Source organism: Salmo salar, chromosome ssa07, assembly GCF_905237065.1.
Source record: "Salmo salar chromosome ssa07, Ssal_v3.1, whole genome shotgun sequence".
Classification (NCBI taxonomy): Eukaryota; Metazoa; Chordata; class Actinopteri; order Salmoniformes; family Salmonidae; genus Salmo; species Salmo salar.
In genome coordinates this window covers 15,319,590-15,344,145 of record NC_059448.1, presented here as the reverse complement: position 1 = coordinate 15,344,145, position 24,556 = coordinate 15,319,590, and the positions used below count along the sequence as shown (strand labels likewise).

The 24,556-nt window shown below is 46.2% G+C and overlaps 1 protein-coding gene across 2 annotated transcripts in view; it reads right to left on the bottom strand.

Moving 5' to 3' along the window:
• LOC100136540 (solute carrier family 2, facilitated glucose transporter member 4) overlaps positions 1-24,437 on the bottom strand; it is a 33,524-nt gene extending 9,087 nt beyond the window's left edge. Inside the window, exons 1-5 of one of the 2 annotated variants that reach the window (XM_045721584.1) lie at positions 24,399-24,437; positions 8,768-8,863; positions 2,769-2,929; positions 704-828; positions 355-470 (exon numbers count right to left, since the gene is read on the bottom strand). In XM_045721584.1, the coding sequence (XP_045577540.1) occupies positions 355-470; positions 704-828; positions 2,769-2,815 (288 nt within the window). In that variant the 5' untranslated portion in view covers positions 2,816-2,929; positions 8,768-8,863; positions 24,399-24,437. Of the gene's footprint in view, positions 1-354; positions 471-703; positions 829-2,768; positions 2,930-8,767; positions 8,864-11,691; positions 12,054-24,398 lie in introns of those variants that run through there. The other variant, XM_014206765.2, reaches the window with a different exon arrangement.
• Positions 24,438-24,556: the final 119 nt, after the last annotated feature.

Sequence of the window (24,556 nt, the reverse complement as noted above, 5' to 3'; positions counted from 1 at the left end):
GAGAGAGAGAGAGAGAGAGAGAGAGAGAGAGAGAGAGAGAGAGAGAGAGAGAGAGAGAGAGAGAGAGAGAGAGAGAGAGAGAGAGAGAGAGAGAGAGAGAGAGAGAGAGAGAGAGAGAGAGAGAGAGAGAGAGAGAGAGAGAGAGAGAGAGAGAGAGAGAGAGAGAGAGAGAGAGAGAGAGAGAGAGAGAGAGAGAGAGAGAGAGAGAGAGAGAGAGAGAGAGAGAGAGAGAGAGAGAGAGAGAGAGAGAGAGGTTGACTACTTTAATACTTGTTCAGATAGATGTGTTGTGGAGAACAAACACCATTCTCTGGCCTGTAGAGAAAAATACATTGTGTGGTCTGAGAGCTGTACCTGTGCTATGAGAATCCCTGTGACAATAGCCAGCTGGTGGAGCGTGCCCAATGCCCCTCGCAGACTGGTAGGGGCTATCTCACCCACATACATGGGCACCAGCCCCGATGCCAATCCTGGGAGAAAGAGAATGAAGCTCCGATTCAGAAACTGGTACACCAAGGTGTGTAGAAAACCGAGCAGCGATAGTGGTTCCTATGAACTATTTCACTGGTCAGTACTGTTCATCTACAACCATAGAAAACAATATAGTCTGTCTACAACTACACCACTGAAAAGCCATTCAAACAGCATTAAACCACATCAAAACACATTTCTGAGATAGTCAATCTGCAGGATGAGTGCTGACCACAGTATGCACCGATGACGAATCGTCCCAGAATCATCATCTCGAAGGACCGGCTGATCTTGGCCATGCCCATCAAACCTCCTCCGATGAAGGCAAACAAGTTGTTAATGAGCATGGCTTTCCTCCTGTCAGAATAAAGAGAAATATATTAGTTATCATTGGTATACTAGAAGTAAATATTATGTACATTTCAAGTTATTAGTTGTTGGTTTGCAGATATACAATTGATATTTGTGAGTAGTGTGTGTTCTGCCAGTTAGACAGTACAAGAATAGGTCTTCGACAATTCCACCATTTAGCCTCTTAATGGCAGATCACAAAACAGAGATAATGCCTCTGCTGCTTATCCATGTTACAAAGTGTCATAGGAGAAAGTGTCACAGGCAGGGTTGGGGAGTACAAGTAAGGGATTACAAAAAAACGGTAACTGTACATTACAAGCAAAAATATTGTAATCAGATTACAGATTCTTTTGAAAAACTAGATGATTACCTCAAGGATTACTTTTAGATTCAGAAAGGATGTTTGATACTTTTCTCAATGACATTCAAATCAGAATTTAAAAAAGGTGCGAGTTTAAGTTTGTTCCACCTGAGCGAGTCTGACCACAAGTCAGAGACCACTATGATGACACACCAAATATGTTTGATGAATCGCGGAAAAAGAGCAGGAATAGGCTTTTGTAGGCTACAGTCCAAGCTATGTTTTCCAATGGTGTGACTGCTGTCGGCATCCAAAGACTTTCCAACTTAAATAAACGCTTGGAGGTAAGGATGACAGCAGTGGTTTAGTCTACGGCGATACGGATACCACTCATTATTGATATCTACATAGCGCATTGATGTGAATCACACTGCTGCTCTCATTTAGCTATTTGCGATTCATGGATTGTGGTTGTTGTGGATGGCTGTTCGCAAATCTAAATGTATAGTTGATGGTTGAATTCAAGAAGTTTAAGCTGCCTATCAATCTTTGTTTTTGAAACCAGTGGACAGCCAGAAAAATGTGTTCTTGCAACAGCTGCAGTGCGGATCCCAGCCTATGGAATAAAAGTCTGGCTTCTATTACTCAGTCTAATTCATGCTGATAAAGAAAATGGACACATGCACAAACCTGCACACTTTTGATAGACTTAAAGGGGCAATCTGTAATTTTGCCCACCATGAGAAACTCAAGTCTAGGGGGAAAGACCGACTCAGGCTTTCTTACTCCCACTCTACTCCATTGGGATCCTCTTTCAATCACAGAGGGCTCTGGGTCTGTGTCCAGATAACATCCTTGCTTGGGTTACAATAGGAAACTGAGTCGAGCCACTGCCTCGTAACACTTTCTCCCACTGACTGACACTATCCATAGGGAACCATGTTGGATCTGACCGACACAGTCACTCCCACTGTTTTTCCTATATATTTCTCTCTGCATTATTGGGAAGGGCCCATAAGTAAGCATTTCATTGTTAGTCTACAAAGCATGTGACAAGTTTGATTTGCTAACACTATCCATAGGGAACCACATTGGATCTAACTGACTGACACTATCTATGGGGAACCATGTTGGATCTAACTGACTGACACTATCTATATGGAACCATCTTGGTTTAACTAGGCAAGTCAGTTAATAACAAATTTGTATTTACAATGACGGCCTACACCGGCCAAACCCAGATGACACTGGGCCAATTGTGCGCTGCCCTATGGGGACTCCCAATCACAGCCAGTTACGATACAGCCTGGATTTGAACCAGGGTGTCTGTAACAATGCCTCAAGCACTGAGATGCAGTGCCTTAGACCGCTGCGCCACTCAGGAGTGCTGACAACTAGGCATTACGTGGGTGTATCAGTGTGTAGGTCTATGTGTGTACATACTAGCCCTAAGTCTGTGAGAAAGTGAATACATCTCTCTATGTACCTACATCTATGCAAAATAAAAAAATAAATGTGCTATGAAGTTTACAAGTGTGTGTGTGCTTGTACTTGTGTGTATATGTGCATTATGTGTGTGTGTGTGTGTGTGTGTGTGTGTGCCCGCTCTCACATGCATACATGTGTGTATCATCTCTCCTACCTCCCCAGCCACTCTGAGATGACGCCCACACAGAAGGAGGAGATCATGCCGCCGATAGAGAAGATGGCTACGGACAGGGACCACAGGGTCGTGAGGGTACTGCTGGGGATGGGCTCTCCATACCGATGCACCCATGTAGCGTTGTAGTCCGCTTCAATGATCTGGACAGGCAGGAGAAGAGATATGAGACATTTAATAGAGCTAATATTTTTCCTTAGGAAGACTATAGCCTAGTCCCAGGTCTGTTTGTGTTGTCCCAGCACGACAGTGACCATAGGAGTTGGTAAGACACAAACTGATCTGGGAACAAGTTAGGAAGACAACAATGTTAAGATAACATTTCTTTAGTTGGTTAAGTTGGTTGGAGCGTTGTGCTTCCTTACAACACCAGAGTTGTTGGTTTGATTCCTGCATTCGGGGCTCCCGAGTGGCACAGCGGTCTAAGGCACTGCATGTCAATGCAAGAGGTGTCACTGCAGTCCCTGGATCAAATCCAGGCCGCTGAATCACTGATACTGAATTGCGTTTGGTTGTCAGCACAACCAAATATCAACATTTGAAGGAGATGTATGTTCTGCTTGGATAGTTCCATCTGTACCACTGACTTAGTCTGGCTTTAATTCCAGTTTGTATACAAATTAATCATTGATATGTTGGATTCAGGTATCCATCTCAACTATATCAAATCAAACTGTAAATAAAGTTTGATCCTATTCTTTTTTGTGATATCCAATTGGTAGTTACAGTCTTGTCCCATCGCTGCAACTCCCATACGGACTTGGGAGAGGCGAAGGTTGAGAGCCATGCGTCCTTCAAAACATGACCCTGCCAAGCTTCATGACACACTGCTCACTTAACCCTGAAGCCAGCTGCACCAATGTGTCAGAGGAAACTCTGTATAACCGAGTCAGCCTGCATGCGCCTAGCCCACCACAAGGAGTCACGATGAGACAAGGACATCCCTGCCGGCCAAACCCTCCCCTAACCCAGATGATGCTGGGCCAATTGCACACCGCCTCACAGTCACGGCTGGCTGCAACACAGCCTGGGATTGAACCCGGGTCTGTAGTGATGCCCCTAGCACTGCAATGCAGTGCCTTAGACCGCTGCACTACTCAGGAGGCCCTTAGTCCTATTCCTGAGATGGATACCTGAATCCAACATATGAATTATTCATTTGTAGACAAACTGGAATTAAAGCCAGACTAAGTCAGTGGTACAGATGGAACTATCCAAGCAGAAGATACAGCTCCTTCAAATGTTAATATTTGGTTGTGTTGACAACCAAACACAATTTAATGTAACTAAATATCATAACATTTGAAATCAACCAAAGCTTGAAACCCTAGGCCTATTTAGGTTTTAAGCTGCTGCTTTTATGATAATGGTTATAACGTTGAAGATCTGATGTTGTTTTAAAGGTACAAATTCAACATATTGTATACAAGGTTAAAAATATGTAGACATTTTGTTACTATGGTTACTATGATGACATATCCCGTGGTTAAAATTTTACCCTCAAAACAAGTTGATAACTTTTTTACAAATCCAATGTATTTTCTACATAGATTCCACATCACGATACGTTGACAAATTACATTGAAACAATGTTAATTCAACCATTTTGTGCCTAGTGGGATGGCATGGGCCACATATACTGAATCTAGGTAGTAAGTCTTCCCTGTGGCTCAGTTGGTAGAGCATGGTGTTTGCAACGCCAGCATGGTGTGTGCAACGCCAGGGTTGTGGGTTCGATTCCCACGGGGGTCCAGTACAACAACAAAAAATGCATGAAATGAAATGTATGCATTCACTACTGTAAGTCACTCTGGATAAGAGCGTCTGCTAAATGACAAAAAATGTAAGTGTGTGCGAGGCCTAACAAAGTGTTACTTATTTCTTGAGATAAATACTTTGGTAATGGAACAGAGAGAGATATGCTTTGTGTGAATACTAGGACAAACTGTTCTGTGCAGACCAGCTATAACCACAACCCAAAACTCTGTGCCTCTTGGCTGCCAACATGACTAACTTCCTACTCATTAATCCCTTACCTAGGCAGGTAGCCTAGTGGTTAAGAGTGCTGGGCCAGTAACCCCAAAAAATATCTTGGTGTGCCCTTGAACAAGGCACTTAACCCTAATTGCTCCTGTAAGTCATGCTGGATAAGAGAGTCTGCTAAGTGACTAAACTGTAATTTAACACAAATAGATGTCAGTTCAGTCTAAAGGTTGTTTTGGGCCTGGTAAATAGATGGCACAGGGGTAAAAGTTTTGACACTGTGAGTTAAGAGGGTCAAGGGACCGGGACTCATGACCAGAGGAGCCACGTCGGTTGTAAGGCCCCTCTCGTAACACAACTCACTGACTCCAAGTAAGTTCCTCTGTCTGACTCACTCACTGGCTGTATCTAAATACAGGTACTAACAGTTGAATGATACTGCTGTCTACCCACAATGCAATATATGCAGCATGAAACGATGCTACATTTGATATAAAGTGCTCTCTCCATGACATAGACTGACCAGGTGAACCCAGGTGAAAGCTATGATCCCTTATTGATGTCATTTGTTAAATCCACTTCAATCAGTGTAGATGAAGGGATGGAAACAGGTTAAAGAAGGATTTTTAAGCCTTGAGACAATTGAGACATGGATTGTGTATGTGTGCCATTCAGAGGGTGAATGGGCAAGACTAAAGATTTTGGGGTATGGTAGTAGGTGCCAGGCGCACCGGTTTGTGTCAAGAACTGCAAGGCTGCTGGGTTTTTCACGCTCAACAGTTTCACATGTGTATCAAGAATGGTCGACGACACAAAGGAATTCCAGCCAACTTGACACAACTGTGGGAAGCATTGGAGTCAACATGGGCCAGCATCCCTGTGGAACGCTTTCAACACCTTGTAGAGTCCATGCCCTGACGAATTGAGGCTGTTCTGAGGGCAAAAGGGGGTGCAACTCAATATTAGGTAGGTGTTCTTAATGTTTGGTACATTCAGTGTATTTAATGTATGGTAGCTGACATATGTTCCAATATATTCTCTATATTAGTAATTAGCAGATATATGTTCTGACATATGCCATTTCCACATCAAAACCCCATGACCCAACCCCGACTAACACATTTTACGAGAAGGGGTCTTGAGGATAGTGATCTAAGGGCATGTCTAGATAGCAGCGAGAGCATCTAACTATATCTATATGGTTCAGGAGGCTGTACTGGACATCCCACTCCGAACACGACACCATCTGCCCTTGACTCTGTCTCGGCGTGAACCCTCTGCGAACCTTGTGAGTGTCGCCCCCCAAAAGCCCAAAATAGCCCCTTTTTCCCATGGCACCAGAATCACTGCCTTAAACCCCTCTGCCTCCGATTGCACCCCTCAGCTGTGAAGGATACCTGAGATGGGGGGGGGTAGAGGGTGTAAATAGATGTGTGAATTGTGAAGGCTTGCAGATGGGTGAGGAGGGGGCAGATGGGTGAGGAGGGGATGAGGGGTGAGGAGAGGATGAGAGGTGAGGAGGGAATGAGGGGTGAGGAGGGGGATGAGGGGTGAGGAGGGGGATGAGGGGTGAGGAATGATGAGGGGTGAGGATTGGAAGGAGGGGTGAGGGGGGATAAGGGGATGAGGGGGAGGAGAGCTGAGGAGGGGTGAGGATGGGGGTATTTTTGGCAACGCTGTGTGTTTCGTCATGCAGCATGTGGTGCACACACCCCCTGGTGTTGACATTACTCAGATGTTCCCCTGGACACCCCTCTCTCTTGCATCCAATCTATTTCTTCCCCGCTCTCTCTTTATCTATCTCCTATTCTCTAAAAGTACATCCTCACTCTCTCTATTCCCCCTTTCCCTCTTTCTCTATTCCGCATTTCTCTCTCTCTATTCCCCCTTTCTCTCTCTCTCTCTAATCCTCCTTTCTCTCTCTCTCTCTCTATTCCCCCTTTCTCTCTCTCTCTCTCTCTCTCTTTTGCCCCTTTCTCTCTCTCTCTCTCTATTCCCCTTTCTCTCTCTTCTAAATCCCTCAATGTCTTTTATCTTCCATCTCCCCTCAACTATTGACATGTCGAGTCATCGACCAAGTTTCAATACGTAATTGTTAGTGCTAACATAAGGATGTTGCTTTTAAAACATATAGGGCTGGTTTTCCAGTCACAGATTAGGCTTAGTCGTGGACTAAAAATAGCTTTCAATGGAGAACTCCATTGAAAGCTGTTTTTTAGTCCAGGACTAGTCTTAATCTGTGTCCAGGAAACCGTCCCATAGACTGTACTGAACTGTGAAAGGGAGAAGTCATCTGTGGTGTACAAATACACTCTATATACAAAGGTATGTGGACGCCCCTTCAAATGAGTGGATTCGGCATTTCAGCCACACACGTTGCTGACAGGTGTATACAATCTCCATAGACAAACATTGTCAGTAGAATGTGACACCATCATAGGATGCCACCTTTCCAGCAAGTCAGTTTGTCACATTTCTGCCCTGCTAGAGGTGCCCCCGTCAACTGTAAGTGCTGTTATCGTGAAGTGGAAACGTCTAGGAGCAACAATGGCTCAGCCGCGAAGTGGTAGGCCACACAAGCTCACAGAACGGGACCGCCGAGTGCTGAAAGGCGTAGCGCGTAAAGTTGTCTGTCCTCGGTTGCAACACTCACTACCATGTTCCAAACGGCCTCTGGAAGCAACGTCAGCACAAGAACTGTTCGTCAGGAGCTTCATGAAATGGGTTTCCATGGCCGAGCAGCCGCACACAAGCCTAAGATCACCATGCACAATGCCAAGCGTCGGCTGGAGTGGTGTAAAGCTCGCCGCCATTAGACTCTGGAGCAGTGGAAACGAGTTCTCTGGAGGGATGAATCACGCTTCACCCTCTGGCAGTCCAACGGACGAGTCTGGGTTTGGCGAATGCCAGGATAACGCTACCTGCCCGAATGCATAGTGCCAACTGTAAAGTTTGGTGGAGGAAGAATAATGGTCTTGGGCTGTTTTTCATGGTTTGGGTTAGGCCCCTTTGTTCCAGTGAAGGGAAATATTAATGCTACAGCATACAATAACATTCAAGACGATTCTGTGTTTCCAACTTTGTGGCAACAGTATTGGGAAAACCCTTTCCTGTTTCAGCATGACAATGCCCCAGTGCACAAAGTGAGGTCCATACAGAAATGGTTTGTCGAGATCGGTGTGGAAGAACTTGACTGGCCTGCACAGAGCCCTGACCTCAACCCCATCGAACATCTTTGGAATTAAATGGAACGCCGACTGCGAGCCAGGCCTAATCGCCCAACATCAGTGCCCAACCTCACTAATGCTCTTGTGGCTGAAGCAAGTCCCCGTGTTCCAACATCTAGTGGAAAGCCTTCTCAGAAGAGTGAGGCTGTTATAGCAGCAAAGGGGGGACCAACTCCATATTAATGCCCATGATTTTGGAATGAGACATTCGACGAGCAGGTGTCCACATACTTTTGGTCATGTAGTGTACCTGGTCCTTAGAGAAAACAACAACAATAATCGGTTTTAGAAAAGGTCATGCTAGAGGTATTAATTCCCAGGTCAGTTCTTAAACAGCAACTCTCTTTGATGACTCACTCATAGAGCACAGAGAGCTGTTTTCAGTCGCTGCCCTTTATCAGTTGAAACGGTGAGACTTAGCTTAGCTGGGTGGAATCAAGGGGACATCTGTGTAAATGCCAACTCACTACCTGTCTCAGGTAGTTTTGCAGCCACACTCACCTATCAGTGTGTGAAATGAAATGTGAGGCAACACATTGAAGAGTTCTTGGTTAACAGTTATTCAGATTCTGAACCACCTCACCTGGTTTTGAAGTGTGTTACACTGAAGTATGCAACCGGCTGAGAACCATGGTTCTGGCACTAGCATCTATGTTTGCAGACCCATGTTTCATGATAACACTTTTGGTGCAAACATGGCATCTATAGGAAATTCTAATTTGCAGAACTCTGTATCAATAGCTCTGGTTGATGAGTGCAAGTCGATCTTACCTTCTGAGGAGCGTTGATGACACCTATGTTGTACCCAAACTGAAAGGAACCCAATACAGCGGTGAACACTGAGAGAGCAAGGGTTCCAGTCACCGTCTGTAGAGCACACACAAGAACACAACACCTCACTGTTACCATGATGCAATTGTGTGGTTGTTCATAAAGACATTGTGTGAAGGATGTGGAGAAGATGGACCATCTAGAAAGGTATGGTTTGTTGCACAGACAATGTCATGTCCATACACAGACAATGTCCTGTCCATACACAGACAATGTCCTGTCCATACACAGACAATGTCCTGTCCATACACAGACAATGTCATGTCCATACACAGACAATGTCATGTCCATACACAGACAATGTCATGTCCATACACAGACAATGTCCTGTCCATACACAGACAATGTCCTGTCCATACACAGACAATGTCATGTCCATACACAGACAATGTCCTGTCCATACACAGACAATGTCATGTCCATACACAGACAATGTCATGTCCATACACAGACAATGTCATGTCCATACACAGACAATGTCATGTCCATACACAGACAATGTCCTGTCCATACACAGACAATGTCCTGTCCATACACAGACAATGTCCTGTCCATACACAGACAATGTCCTGTCCATACACAGACAATGATGAAACAGCTGTTGTAAGATGACCATGGTCTCGACTGTTAACAAGCTTCTATATTTTGGGAACTCTCCTGTCTTAGTAAAGGCCAAGACTACACACCATCAGACACACACACACACACACACACACACACACACACACACACACACACACACACACACACACACACACACACACACACACACACACACACACACACACACACAAACAGACCCCACCTCCCTCCAGACACACCTCTCTAATATCCACTATATATAACTGTGGTACTAAATGAGAAAGGATCTTTGTAGCCGTGTCCAGGACTTTCCTGTGTATCGTGTGATTGGGTGATTGAACGCTGAGTTCTATATAGTTCCCATCATCTCACAGGCACCTGTTGCCACTGTGACTGACAGCTAGGGGTTCGGGGAGAAACTGACCAGGCCTTCCTACTGTTTACATCTGTTTACCTTCAACACAGAAAGCTGACTGGCTCCACAAGCCTCCACAACATACCACTGAGTTCACATTAGTTAAACACGGGCTGTAATGCACCGTTACTTAGTTCACATCCTATCATAGCTAGATAGGGTTTACAGTTTCTTCTCCAAAAATGTTAGCAATATGTTATGTTATTAATAAAACATATACATGGAGTGTTTACTGTTTTATTTTAACTAAACAAGACTGTGCAAAGCAGTTCCCGTCAGAGGACATAGTTCTATTCTACAATATTCTATGCGTTATGTTCTGGTCTATACTATTCTATTCTGAGACATGGTAGAATGGTTCATTAATAAATGTCCCAATGTGTGTTATACACCTGGTTGAGTTTGTGTCAGGGTGTGTCTGTCTGTGTTGCTGTAACCTTGCTGTGTTGAGTCTCCAGATAAGCTGTGTTTGTCAAAATAAAGCAAAACAAAGGGAAAGTGTGTGTGTGTGTGTGTGTGTGTGTGTGTGTGTGTGTGTGTGTGTGTGTGTGTGTGTGTCCCACATCGTACAACATTTCAAGTCTAAAGGCAAGAGTCACGCTCTATTTCACTTCACAGAACGTGCTTCACAACATTTCAACTGTAGCCTGCATATGTAGAACATATTGGGAAAGACGGAAACAAATGGGACAGAGTTGAGGTCAAGGCAAGATAATATTGTTTCTCACTGTCTCAGATTCTGTCATCAGCAACCAATTTAAACGTACCGGCATCTGGATACAACAGTTTGGTGATGTGTTTTTTTGCTATTGTGCCATCAATCATGACAAGAAAGAATACCTCAAGGATGCTGAAATCCTAGTAAGTCTAAGAAGAATGATTTTGAATTAAGGTGTCAGTTGTGGTAAGGAACAAGGTACAGGTTGTACTGGGTGATCTACCAACCAACCTATATTCATCTCAGCCCTGATCAGTAAGCACGCTGGTCTCTCTGCTGATCAAGGTCACTATATAGGACCAATAAAACTAAGGGCTCTCATGTCCAAAATAAAGGTTGACGTTATGTTTTGTCAATCTTCCAGAAAATAGAACATGATGTTTTGTTTGATGTATGATTAGCAATTGTTATAATTATTCTAATAACACAAAATGTCAAATTTCATTTCACTCTCAAAATAAACACTATGTCTTTTTTCTTATCTTGTTATATTTGACGGGCACTAACAAACACAGCAGTTGCTCTGTCCTTATTTTGGTCAACCATGTTGTTGTGAACCACGTCATCGATCACAAGATTCTGCAGTGGTATTAGTGACCGTTTGCTTGGATGGAGTCATCATTGTATGCACAGGCGTCAATTCAACTTCATTTCATTGAACTTTGATTCAATCAGTGTGTGACCAGCGGGATTCAATGCCACTGGCGGACCAGTTATTTTGTCAGGTGACAAAAAAATCGATCATGCACTCAGAGGAGGATGAGAATAAACAGATAAAGAGAGATACTTAGACAAATATATACTAGGATAAGAGTGCGTGATCGATTTTTCTTTTTTCTAATGAGAGCCTAAAACTTGGATTATAAAATATAAACAATAAATGCATAATTTGATGAATAGATAATTTGATAATTATGCTTTTACAGTCGTAGAAAAAGGTTTTAAACAACAAAATATACATTTTAAATCACACATTATGCAGAGACATGGGCTAGACTACTGACAATCAGTGTCAATAGCAACCTGTGATTAAATTCTACTTCATCCATCATAGGCTACTCAGTGTTAGTGCGCATGAAAACATTTCATTGCAATTTACTTATTGCAAATCAACTATTTTCTTATAAAAGCGAGTGTTGTTTAGATTACCTCCCCTCCGAGTTGCTGAAACCCAGCCGGCATGTCTTTGACAGCGCGAGACTCAGATTACAGTCGGTGACAGTTGTGTCCCGCTCCCCCGCGCGCTATCCCAACTGGACACCACGTGAAAAAAAAGCCAATTGGAATAAGGACAATAAACCTGGTACTTGTATTAAAAGTCGAAAGGAAAAGTAAAACTCAAGACAAAAACTGGAACCAAAATGAAAACCGACGAGGTGGCGATAGTTCTAAATGTTTAACTCAACGTGTCCTCTCTTTGAAGTTTGTGGAGCGTCTGGGTCCAGTTTGAATAGAATGACATCAGTACAGTGGCGCACAACTCTCTTGGTATTTTCAAACGACGGAGAGAAGGTGCGGAGGGGACGAGGGGCGACGGGAGGGCGTTTTAGCCGCCCCCTACTCTTGAAGGCCTGTCACAGAGGTCGTCTTTTGGGGTGAAACGGAAGCAGAAAGCCATGTCTTGACCTTATACACCATTGGCTGAAGTCAAGAGGAGCGCTTCATCAGCATACAGAATAACCACCATCACACTGTAACTTCTATGGGGTCTGCACTGTGGGTCTGTCAGATTACATGAGTGGCCTAGATACAGTATATTAGACATATAGAAGCTGAACAGCATGTGCAAAGGAGATAGTCTTGATGGATCATGCCATTGTTAAATTCAGTTAAAAAGCATTATGGTTATAATTGGGTGAAGAGACACGTTCATCTTATTGATTAGATTGAGACCTGCAGTGGCTGAAAAATGTACATCTATAGAAAGGATTACATTAATGATATGCATAGATATGTAGCCCATTCCTCTGCAGGGGATGGTGTGCAAAGGCTGGATGCCTGGACCTTGGGAGAAAGCCAATGTCCACCACCACCAATCTGGACCTATGACTCAACACTTCTTCTGGACAGCCAGATGGGCTTGTCTGCACTGCCCTGGCAGTCATTCTGTCTTTCCGCTATTTTAGAACACATGCCAAAAGGGTGACGCTCCCCACCAGTACACCACAGCTAACTCACCCCATCCACCACAAACACTTCCCTATTTCACGCAAAAATATGAATCCTTCCCAAGGCAACCAGTGGGCCCTAAATTTGGAATGTACCACTTGGGTCGGCGAAGTAGGGGTGGCTGGGGAAATTGGGGACAGCTAGCAGGTGTGAATTGGGAGGTGTGTCTTGGTAGGGGTTATGAGGGGCAAGGCAGGACCTGCCAAAAATGCAATGGAAAAATGTCTGGACTAGATCTATCAATCCAACTCACCCACACCCTCTGTGAACAAGCTCGCATCTCACCCCACTTTCCCTTCATCACATCTTCCCCTTCCCCCCTCCCCTCTATCATACTCTAATCTAAGGCACAAATTGAGAAAGAGGAGCTGAACCTGACACCATCGTCCAAAGCCAGGGCCCCAGGCCAGTGAGTCATGTGTATGGCCCACACTAAATGAGGAAGAAATTCTATACCAGGAGAACAGTGGCCTAGGACCTCCAGACCACATGACATGCACTCTTAAAAAAAAGGGTTCCAAAGGGGTCACAATAGGAGAACCCTCTGTGGAAAGGGTTCTACATGGAACCCCAAAAGGTTCTACCTGGAACCAAAAGGGTTCTACTTGGAACCCAAAAAGGGTGCTTCAAAGGGTTCTTCTATCGGGACAGCCAAAGAACACCTTTATGTTCTAAATAGCACCTTTTCTTTCTAAGAGTGTGTGGGTCTATGTAGACCTACATACCTGTATCCCGGGACAAACAGACAGATAATACACAGTGTTGCCTGTAAGAACCAACAGAACTGGCCCAATCAAAGATTAAAAAAACAGAACTGGCCCAAACAAAGAAAATGAAAACAGAACAAATATACAATGTTTGGGCAGTCACAGTGCAAATGTCAGTTGTGTTGTCCCAAAACTGGAAGTGACACCAATCAGAGAGTGTTATCTGATGGAAAGTCACACCGCCACACTGACCGACGCACACGGACCATGTGACTGCCCGACCGCCAGTCAAACAGGTGACCTGCTGTGAGTCAGGCGATGTGATTACCGTTCCTCCGTAATGACTCGCTCCCGCACTGTGTGTGTGTGTGATTAGCAAAATGGGGCTGCCAGAGTGCCAGTTCTTAATAATTTTACATTAATGTGATGTGTGTGACAGAAAACAGGTGTTGCATTATTGCATTATAGCCAATTGTGCGTTCAACAAGTCTCAGACTTAGAAAGCAATGGTGTCTATTGGCAAAAAAGGAGCACATGCTATACTAATATGGATGTCGATCTATGCTTAACTTAGATTCTGAATAAAAGACTCTGGTTATAACTAGTGAGACTTGCATAGTCAACTCCTTGAGACCTGCAACCATAAGAGCAAACACACACTCTTAGGGAAAAAAGCGTGCTATCTAGAACCTTACAGGGTTCTTCGGCTGTCCCCATAGGAGAACCCTTTGAAGAACCCTTTTTGGTTCCAGGTACCTCTTTGCAGAGACAGTGGTAGCTCACTAATGGTGAGGAAACTCTAGTGTGAAGAGTAGACTAACCTGATAACCTAAATCAGTTCCTAGCAATGGGATATTTTCAAAGTTCAGCAATCAGCCAGAGTCACAATATTGCAAGGCATTTTATTTTAGCAATGTTTTTACCTGGCAACTACTCTATTTTAAAGTCCCATCAAAGCCTCTCTTTTGCAAATAACACAGATCCCTCAGCAAAAAATGTATTCTCATCAACTAGGACCCACTCCCTGTATCTGTCCTTGTGTAACGGTAGGACTGGTATCAAAAAGTCGATACAGTTGAAGTCGGAAGTTTACATACGCTTAGGTTGGAGTCATTAAAACTCGTTTTTCAACCACTCCACAAATTCTTTGTTAACAAACTATAGTCTTGGCAAGTCGGTTAGGACATCCACTTTGTGCATGACACAAGTAATTTTTCCAACAATTGTTTACAGACAGATTATTTAACTTATAATTCACTGTATCACAATTCCAGTGAGTCAGAAGTGTACATACACTAAGTTGACTGTGCCTTTAAACAGCTTGGAAAATTCCAGAAAATGATGTCATGGCTTTAGAAGCCTCTGTTAGGCTAATTGACATCATTTGAGTCAATTGGAGGTGTACCTGTGGATGTATTTCAAGGCCTACCTTCAAACTCAGTGCCTCTTTGCTTGACATCATGGGAAAATCAAAAGAAATCAGCCAAGACCTCAGAAAAAAAATTGTAGACCTCTACAAGTCTTGTTCATCCTTGGGAGCAATTTCCAAACACCTGAAGGTACCACGTTCATCTGTACAAACAATAGTATGCAAGTATAAACACCATGGGACCACGCAGCCGTCATAGCACTCAGGATGGAGACGCATTCTGTTTCCTAGAGATGAACGTACTTTGGTGCGAAAACTGCAAATCAATCCCAGAACAACAGCAAAGGACCTTGTGAAGATGCTGGAGGAAACAGGTACAAAAGTATCTATATCCACAGTAAAACGAGTCCTATATCGGCATAACCTGAAAGGCCGCTCAGCAAGGAAGAAGCCACTGCTCCAAAACTGCCATAGAAAAGCCAGACTACAGTTTGCAACTGCACATGGGGACAAAGATTGTACTTTTTGGAAAAATGTCCTCTGGTCTGATGAAACAAAAATAGAACTGTTTGGCCATAATGACCATCGTTATGTTTGGAGGAAAAAGGGGGATGCTTGCAAGCCGAAGAACACCATCCCAACCGTGAAGCACGGGGGTGGCAACAGCATGTTGTGGAGGTGCTTTGCTGCAGGAGGGACTGGTGCACTTCACAAAATAGATGGCATCATGACGGAGGAAAATTATGTGGACATATTGAAGCAACATCTCAAGACATCAGTCACGAAGTTAAAGCTTGGTCGCAAATGGGTCTTCCAAATGGACAATGACCCCAAGCATACTTCCAAAGTTGTGGCAAAATGGCTTAAGGACAACAAAGTCAAGGTATTGGAGTGGCCATCACAAAGCCCTGACCTCAACCCTATAGAAAATGTTTGGGCAGAACTGAAAAAGCATGTGCGAGGAAGGAGGCCTACGAATCTGACTCAGTTCCACCAGCTCTGTCAGGAGGAATGGGCCAAAATTCACCCAACTTATTGTGGGAAACTTGTGGAAGGCTACCCGAAACGTTTGACCCAAGTTAAACAATTGAAAGGCAATGCTACCAAATACTAATTGAGTGTATGTAAACTTCTGACCCACTGGGAATGTGATGAAAGAAATAAAAGCTGAAATAAATCATTCTCTCTACTATTATACTGACATTTCACGTTCTTAAAATAAAGTGGAGATCCTAACTGACCTAAGACAGGGAATTTTTACTAGGATTAAATGTCAGGAATTGTGAAAAACTGAGTTTAAAAGTATTTGGCTAAGGTGTATGTAAACGTCCGACTTCAAATATATTTACTTGCTATCCCATCCCTGTAAGCTACTGTACACTGTGTAAAACAATAATATGATGATAGATCGACTTGTATTATTAATGCCTTAATCATAAAACTTTCTGAAATCCATTCACACAAACTTGGCCAAGACTTATAAGACTTAAAACTATAAGAGTTTAGTAAGTACTTATTATGTTCTTATAAGATCTTTACAAGCTGCTATTTAATCAGTTAGTACTGCTGTCTCATTCAGAATGGTTAAGCATGTATTTGTCATTTAGATATGATTATGATCGAATTAGGTGCTTGTGTGTACTGTACAACTCAAATTGAGTTATTTTCTATCTGTTTGCATTACTCTGAAGTGACCTTACTAACACCATTCATGGTATCAATATCCTAGATATGTCTATATACAGTAGCCTACTACTATGATCAGGATTAGGTTCCTACTGCTGGCTGGTACCATCAATATTATTTCCCGGTCCTGCACATGCATGTGTAAATATCCAACGTCAATTCGTTTGAGTGCCGTCTAGTATTATAGTTGAGCTAAATTACCATTCTATTTTTACTTCATACAGTTTGTATTTTTCCTACTCTTTGTACTCAATTGTTTACTTTTCTATTGTTGTTGCATTGTCCAGAGGTGAACCTGAAAGAATGCTAAGCAGTTTATTTGTAACGGCTGTCTTCTGTAGAAATGGACCAAGACGCAGCAGGTATGTGAATACTCATCTTTAATTAAAATAAAGAAGTAAAGCATCCACTTAACAATGCAAACAAAGTAACAACAGCTACAGTTCTGCAGGCTAGAAACGCAGTGCAAAAAACAACCACCCACAACCCCAAAGAAAAACACACACACCTATATAGGACTTCCAATCAAAGGCAACTATACACACCTGCCTTCAATTGGAAGTCCCAATCATCCACCCAACATTTAACCAATACAAACATGCCACGTCCTGACCCCAAAACTAAAACACTAGCTCCATCTGCTGGTCAGGACGTGACAGTACCCCCCCTCCTCAAGGTGCAGACCCCGGAATGCACCTACCAACAAAAAAAAAACAACACAAAACCCATAAACAATAACCCTAAAACAATAAGGGAGGGAAGGGAGGGTGGCTGCCGTCACCGACGGCACTGTGCTACACCCTCCCTCCCCAACCCACCTATCCTGGAGGTGGCTCAGGTGCAGGGCGTGGACCTTGCTCCACCGTCGGCGTAGCCCACTTCGGTGGCGCTGCTAACTGCGCCGGGCAGATGGGCCACTTGGGCTGACCCTGGCAGACGGACCACTCGTGCTGGGCCGGGGGACAGGAGGACCCCTCGGGCTGGACCGGGGGACAGGAGGGCCCCTCGGGCTGGGCCGGGGGACAGGAGGGCCACTCGGGCTGGGCCGGGGGACAGGAGGGCCACTCGGGCTGGGCCGGGGGACAGGAGGGCCACTCGGGCTGGGCCGGGGGACAGGAGGGCCACTCGGGCTGGACCGGAGGGCAGGAGGGCCACTCGGGCTGGACCGGAGGGCAGGAGGGCCACTCGGGCTGGACCGGAGGGCAGGAGGGCCACTCGGGCTGGGCCAGAGCAGGAGGGCCCCTCGGGCTGGGCCGGAGAGCAGGAGGGCCCCTCGGGCTGGGCCGGAGAGCAGGAGGGCCCCTCGGGCTGGGCCGGAGAGCAGGAGGGCCCCTCGGGCTGGGCCGGAGGGCAGGAGGGCCCCTCGGGCTGGGCCGGAGGACAGGAGGGCCACTCTGGCCGATCCGGAGGACAGGAGGGCCACTCTGGCCGATCCTGACAGGCAGGGCACCCTGGCAGATCCGGGCAGGCGGGCACCTCTGGCAGAACCGGGCAGTCTGGCCACTCTGACAGAACCGGGCAGTCTGGCCACTCTGACAGAACCGGGCAGTCTGGCCACTCTGGCAGTTCAGGGCAGTCTGGCCACCCTGGCAGTTCAGGGCAGTCTGGCCACCCTGGCAGTTCAGGGCAGTCTGGCCACCCTGGCAGTTCAGGGCAGTCTGGCCACTCTGGCAGTTCAGGGCAGTCTGGCCACCCTGGCAGTTCAGGGCAGTCTGGCCACTCTGGCAGTTCAGGGCAGTCTGGCCACTCTGGCAGTTCAGGGCAGTCTGGCCACTCTGGCAGTTCAGGGTAGTCTGGCCACTCCGGCAGTTCAGGGCAGTCTGGCCACTCCGGCAGTTCAGGGCAGTCTGGCCACTCCGGCAGTTCAGGGCAGTCTGACCTCTCTGGCGACTGTTGACTGGCGGGCAGCTCTGACGACTGTTGACTGGCGGGCAGCTCTGACGACTGTTGACTGGCGGGCAGCTCTGACGACTGTTGACTGGCGGGCAGCTCTGACGACTGTTGACTGGCGGGCAGCTCTGACGACTGTTGACTGGCGGGCAGCTCTGACGACTGTTGACTGGCGGGCAGCTCTGACGACTGTTGACTGGCGGGCAGCTGACGACTGTTGACTGGCGGGCAGCTCTGGTGATGGTTGACTGGCGGGCAGCACTGACGACTGTTGACTGGCGGGCAGCTCTGGTGACTGTTGACTGGCGAGGCTGGGTTGACACACTAGACTCCTGATGCGTGGGGCTGGTATAGGACGTGCCAGCCTGGAGACACGCACCTCCATGCTAGTGCGTCTGGCGGGAAACACCGGACCGAAAGGGCGCACTGGCGGTCTTGAGTGCAGGGTTGGCATCACCCCTTCCGGCTCGATGCTCCCCTTGCCCTGGCACCTGCGGGGCGCTGGTGCTGGGCGAACTGGGCTGTGCGTCCGTATAGGCGAGATGGTGCGCACCTCAGCGTAACATGGCGCCCTCCACCTCGTACGCACCTCCCTGTAGTCACGGGTAGCTGGCTTACGGCTCTTCCCTGGCCTGGCCAAACTACCCGTGTGCCCCCCCCAAAAAAATCTTGGGGCTGCCTCTCGGGTTTCCTAGCCAACCGTGTTCCAGCGTAACGTTCCCGATGGTTCCTCTGTCCAGCTGCCTCCACTCTCCTGAGTGCCTCCACCTGTTCCCATGGGAGGCGATCCCTTCCGGCCAGGATCTCTTCCCAGGTGTAGGCTCCCTTGCCGTCCAGGACGTCCTCCCATGTCCATTGTTCCCTTTTTCTCTCCTGTGGCTTCCTCCTCTTCTGCTGCTTGGTCCTTTGGTGGGTGGTTCTGTAACGGCTGTCTTCTGTAGAAATGGACCAAGGCGCAGCAGGTATGTGAATACTCATCTTTAATTAAAATAAAGAAGTAAAGCATCCACTTAACAATGCAAACAAAGTAACAACAGCTACAGTTCTGCAGGCTAGAAACGCAGTGCAAAAAACAACCACCCACAACCCCAAAGAAAAACACACACACCTATATAGGACTTCCAATCAAAGGCAACTATACACACCTGCCTTCAATTGGAAGTCCCAATCATCCACCCAACATTTAACCAATACAAACATGCCACGTCCTGACCCCAAAACTAAAACACTAGCTCCATCTGCTGGTCAGGACGTGACAGTAACAGTCGTCAGAGCTGCCCGCCAGTCAACAGTCGTCAGAGCTGCCCGCCAGTCAACAGTCGTCAGAGCTGCCCGCCAGTCAACAGTCGTCAGAGCTGCCCGCCAGTCAACAGTCGCCAGAGAGGTCAGACTGCCCTGAACTGCCGGAGTGGCCGGACTGCCCTGAACTGCCGGAGTGGCCGGACTGCCCTGAACTGCCGGAGTGGCCGGACTGCCCTGTTCTGCCGGAGTGGCCGGACTGCCCTGTTCTGCCGGAGTGGCCGGACTGCCCTGTTCTGCCGGAGTGGCCGGACTGCCCTGTTCTGCCGGAGTGGCCGGACTGCCCTGTTCTGCCGGAGTGGCCGGACTGCCCTGTTCGGCCGGAGTGGCCGGACTGCCCTGTTCTGCCGGAGTGGCCGGACTGCCCTGTTCTGCCGGAGTGGCCGGACTGCCCTGTTCTGCCGGAGTGGCCGGACTGCCCTGTTCTGCCAGAGGTGCCTGCCTGCCCTGATCTGCCAGGGTGCCCGGCCTGTCAGGATCAGCCCGAGTGGTCCTCCTGCCCTCCGGCCCAGCCCGAGTGGTCCTCCTGCCCTCCGGCCCAGCCCGAGTGGTCCTCCTGCCCTCCGGCCCAGCCCGAGTGGTCCTCCTGCCCTCCGGCCCAGCCCGAGGGGCCCTCCTGTCCCCCGGCCCAGCCCGAGGGGCCCTCCTGTCCCCCGGCCCAGCCCGAGGGGCCCTCCTGTCCCCCGGCCCAGCCCGAGGGGCCCTCCTGTCCTCCGGCCCAGCACGAGTGGTCCGTCTGCCAGGGTCAGCCCAAGTGGCCCGTCTGCCCGGCGCAGTTAGCAGCGCCACCGAAGTGGGCTACGCCGACGGTGGAGCAAGGTCCACGCCCTGCACCTGAGCCACCTCCAGGATAGGTGGGTTGGGGAGGGAGGGTGTAGCACAGTGCCGTCGGTGACGGCAGCCACCCTCCCTTCCCTCCCTTATTGTTTTAGGGTTATTGTTTATGGGTTTTGTGTTGTTTTTTTTGTTGGTAGGTGCATTCCGGGGTCTGCACCTTGAGGGGGGGGTACTGTCACGTCCTGACCAGCAGATGGAGCTAGTGTTTTAGTTTTCGGGTCAGGACGTGGCATGTTTGTGTTGGTTAAATGTTGGGTGGATGATTGGGACTTCCAATTGAAGGCAGGTGTATATAGTTGCCTTTGATTGGAAGTCCTATATAGGTGTGTGTGTTTTTCTTTGGGGTTGTGGGTGGTTGTTTTTGCACTGCGTTTCTAGCCTGCAGAACTGTAGCTGTTGTCACTTTGTTTGCATTGTTAAGTGGATGCTTTACTTCTTTATTTTAATTAAAGATGAGTATTCACATACCTGCTGCGCCTTGGTCCATTTCTACAGAAGACAGCCGTTACATTATTGCACTCTGCATACATGTATATATATTTTCATTTTTATTTCAGCTTTATTTAACCAGGTAGGCTAGTTGAGAACAAGTTCTCATTTACAACTGCAACCTGGCCAAGATAAAGCAAAGCAGTGCGACACAAACAACAACACAGAGTTACACATGGAATAAACAAACATGCAGTCAATAATACAATAGAAAAAGTATACAGTGTGTGCAAATGAGGTAGGATAAGGGAGGTAAAGCAATAAATAGGCCATAGTGGCAAAATAATTACAATATAGCAATTAAACACTGGAGTGATAGATGTGCAGAAGATGAGTGTGCAAGTAGAGATACTGGGGTGCAAAGGAGTAAAATAAATTAAATAAATAACAGTATGGGGGATGAGGTAGTTGGATGGGCTATTTACAGATGGGCTATGTACAGATGCAGTGATCTGTGAGCTGCTCTGACAGCTGGTGCTTAAAGCTAGTGAGGGAGATATGAGTCTCCAGCTTCAGTGAGTTTTGCAGTTCGTTCCAGTCATTGGCAGCAGAGAACTGGAAGGAAAGGCGGCCAAAGGAAGAATTGCTTTGGGGGTGACCAGTGAGATATACCTGCTGGAGCGCGTGCTGTGGGTGGGTGCTTCTATGGTGACCAGTGAGCTGAGATAAGGCGGGGCTTTACCTAGCAAAGACTTATAGATGACCTGGAGCCAGTGAGTTTGGCAACGAATATGAAGCGAGGGCCAGCCAACGAGAGCATACAGGTCGCAGTGGTGGGTAGTGTATGGGGCTTTGGTGACAAAACGGATGGTACTGTGATAGACTGCATCCAATTTGCTGAGTAGAGTGTTGGAGGCTATTTTGTAAATGACATCGCCGAAGTCAAGGATCGGTAGGATAGTCAGTTTTACAAGGGTATGTTTGGCAGCATGAGTGAAGGATGCTTTGTTGCGAAATAGGAAGCCGATTCTAGATTTAACTTTGGATTGGAGATGCTTAATGTGAGTCTGGAAGGAGAGTTTACAGTCTAACCAGACACCTAGGTATTTGTAGTTGTCCACATATTCTAAGTCAGAACCGTCAAGAGTAGTGATGCTGGACGGGAGGGCTGGTGTGGGCAGCGATTGGTTGAAGAGCATGCATTTAGTTTTACTTGCATTTAAGAGCAGTTGAAGGCCACGGAAGGAGAGTTGTATGGCATTGAAGCTCGTCTGGAGGTTAGTTAACACAGTGTCCAAAGAGGGGCCAGAAGTATACAGAATGGTGTCGTCTGCGCAGAGGTGGATCAGAGAATCACCAGCAGCAAGAGCAACATCATTGATGTATACAGAGAAGAGAGTCGGCCCGAGATTTGAACCCTGTGGCACCCCCATAGAGACTGCCAGAGGTACGGACAACAGGTCCTCCAATTTGACACACTGAACTTTGTCTGAGAAGTAGTTGGTGAACCAGGCGAGGCAGTTATTTGAGAAACCAAGGCTGTTGAGTCTGCCAATAAGAATGTGGTGATTGACAGAGTCAAAAGCCTTGGCCAGGTCGATGAATACAGCTGCACAGTATTGTCTCTTATCGATGGCGGTTATGATATTGTTTAGGACCTTGAGCGTGGCTGAGGTGCACCCATGACCAGCTCGGAAACCAGATTGCATAGAGGAGAAGGTACGGTGGGATTCGAAATGGTCGGTGATCGGTTTGTTAACTTGGCTTTCGAAGACCTTAGAAAGGCAGGGTAGGATAGATATAAGTCTGTAGCAATTTTGGCCTAGAGTGTCTCCCCCTTTGAAGAGGGGGATGACCGTGGCAGCTTTCCAATCTTTGAGGATCTCAGACAATACGAAAGAGAGGTTGAACAGGCTAGTAATAGGGGTTGCAACAATTTCGGCATATCATTTTAGAAAGAGAGGGTCCAGATTGTCTAGCCCGGCTGATTTGTACGGGTCCAGATTTTTCAGCTCTTTCAGAACATCAGCTATCTGGATTTGGGTGAAAGAGAAATGGGGGAGACTTGGGAAAGTTGCTGTGGGGGGTGAGGGGCTCTTGACCGGTTTAGCGGTAGCCAGGTGGAAAGCAAGGCCAGCTGTAGAAAAATGCATATTGAAATTCTCAATTATTATGGATTTATCGGTGGTGACACTGTTTCCTATCCTCAGTGCAGTGGGCAGCTGGGAGGAGGTGCTCTTATGCTCATATCATGTGTACATGACAAATAAACAAACTTGAATATTCACTCAATGGTCAGCTAGTCAGCTGTCCCTCTTAATAGCAGTGCTAGTAGTGCCATCAATGCTAGCAGCCTATTGATTCATCATCAACAGTATTCCATAATTTAGGCATATCAACTAGGGCGGAAGAATGAATATTGGTGAAATTACATGAAGCCGTTATGAAATAAGGACATTTTGAGGAGCAGGCATGCCTTTTCCAAATCCATGCAACTTTTTATATATTTATTTTTTATTTTGAATGAAATCATTTTGCATGAGTTCATAATCTTTGGACATGCACATAACCTGAGAAATTAGACATCATTATCAGACATTATTATCACAAAACATGAACTATGCAATTCAATGTGATGATACAACGCATGATAACCAGCGTGCAATGAATGATGTGCCTCAAACGCCACAATATTTGTTTTCATTCCTGCATTCAGCCAATATAATTTTACTAATACCAAGATGTACAATGTATCCACTTAACCTCTTGAGCATCTGATCCCGTTAGCGGGATCAAAATCCAGCGAAAAATCATATCGCCAATTAGCATTAAAAAATTATCATAATTTTTTACAAAAATTAAAAATATTTTTTTTTTTTTATAGATACACCTCTCCTGAATCGACCCACGTCGTCCGATTTCAAAAAGGTTTTACAGGAAAAGCAAATCATTAGATTATATTAGATGAGTCCATCGTAAAAAGCAGCTTCATAGCCATTTTCCGACCAACCACTTCCATCACATATTATCAATAAACAGCTAAATGTAGCACTAACCTTTTACAAACTTCATCAGATGGCACCCCTAGGACATCATGTTATACAATGCATGCATTCTTTTGTTCAATAAAGGTCATATTTATATATAAAAACAGCATTTTACATCTCTGTCTGACGTTGACTACCTAATTTCCCCTCAAAAGCGTCCCGGTAAACAATGCTACGTTTCAATAAATTGCTATACTATAACGATTTTTTAAATGTATATTGTCAATCTAACATTTATAGATGAATATCTCTTGAGAACACCCGTCATACCAGATTTTAAATTAACTTTACTGGGTAATCACACTTTGCGATAAAAGGAGATGCGATACTCAGAAAATCAGCTAATATACAGTGCTCGGCGCCATCTTGGATGCAACAGTATGAACCATATCATCTTCAATAATATTGTCAATAATCGCCTACCTTTAGTTGTCTTCATCAGAAAGCATCCCAGGTCCACAACAGATGTATTTTCGGTCAAAAAGTCCATACTTCACGTTCCATTAGCCTGATGTTGGTAGCGCGTCCTATGGCTCTCTCCAAACGCAGCTCTGCACTTCATACTGAAAGCAATCCTCGCG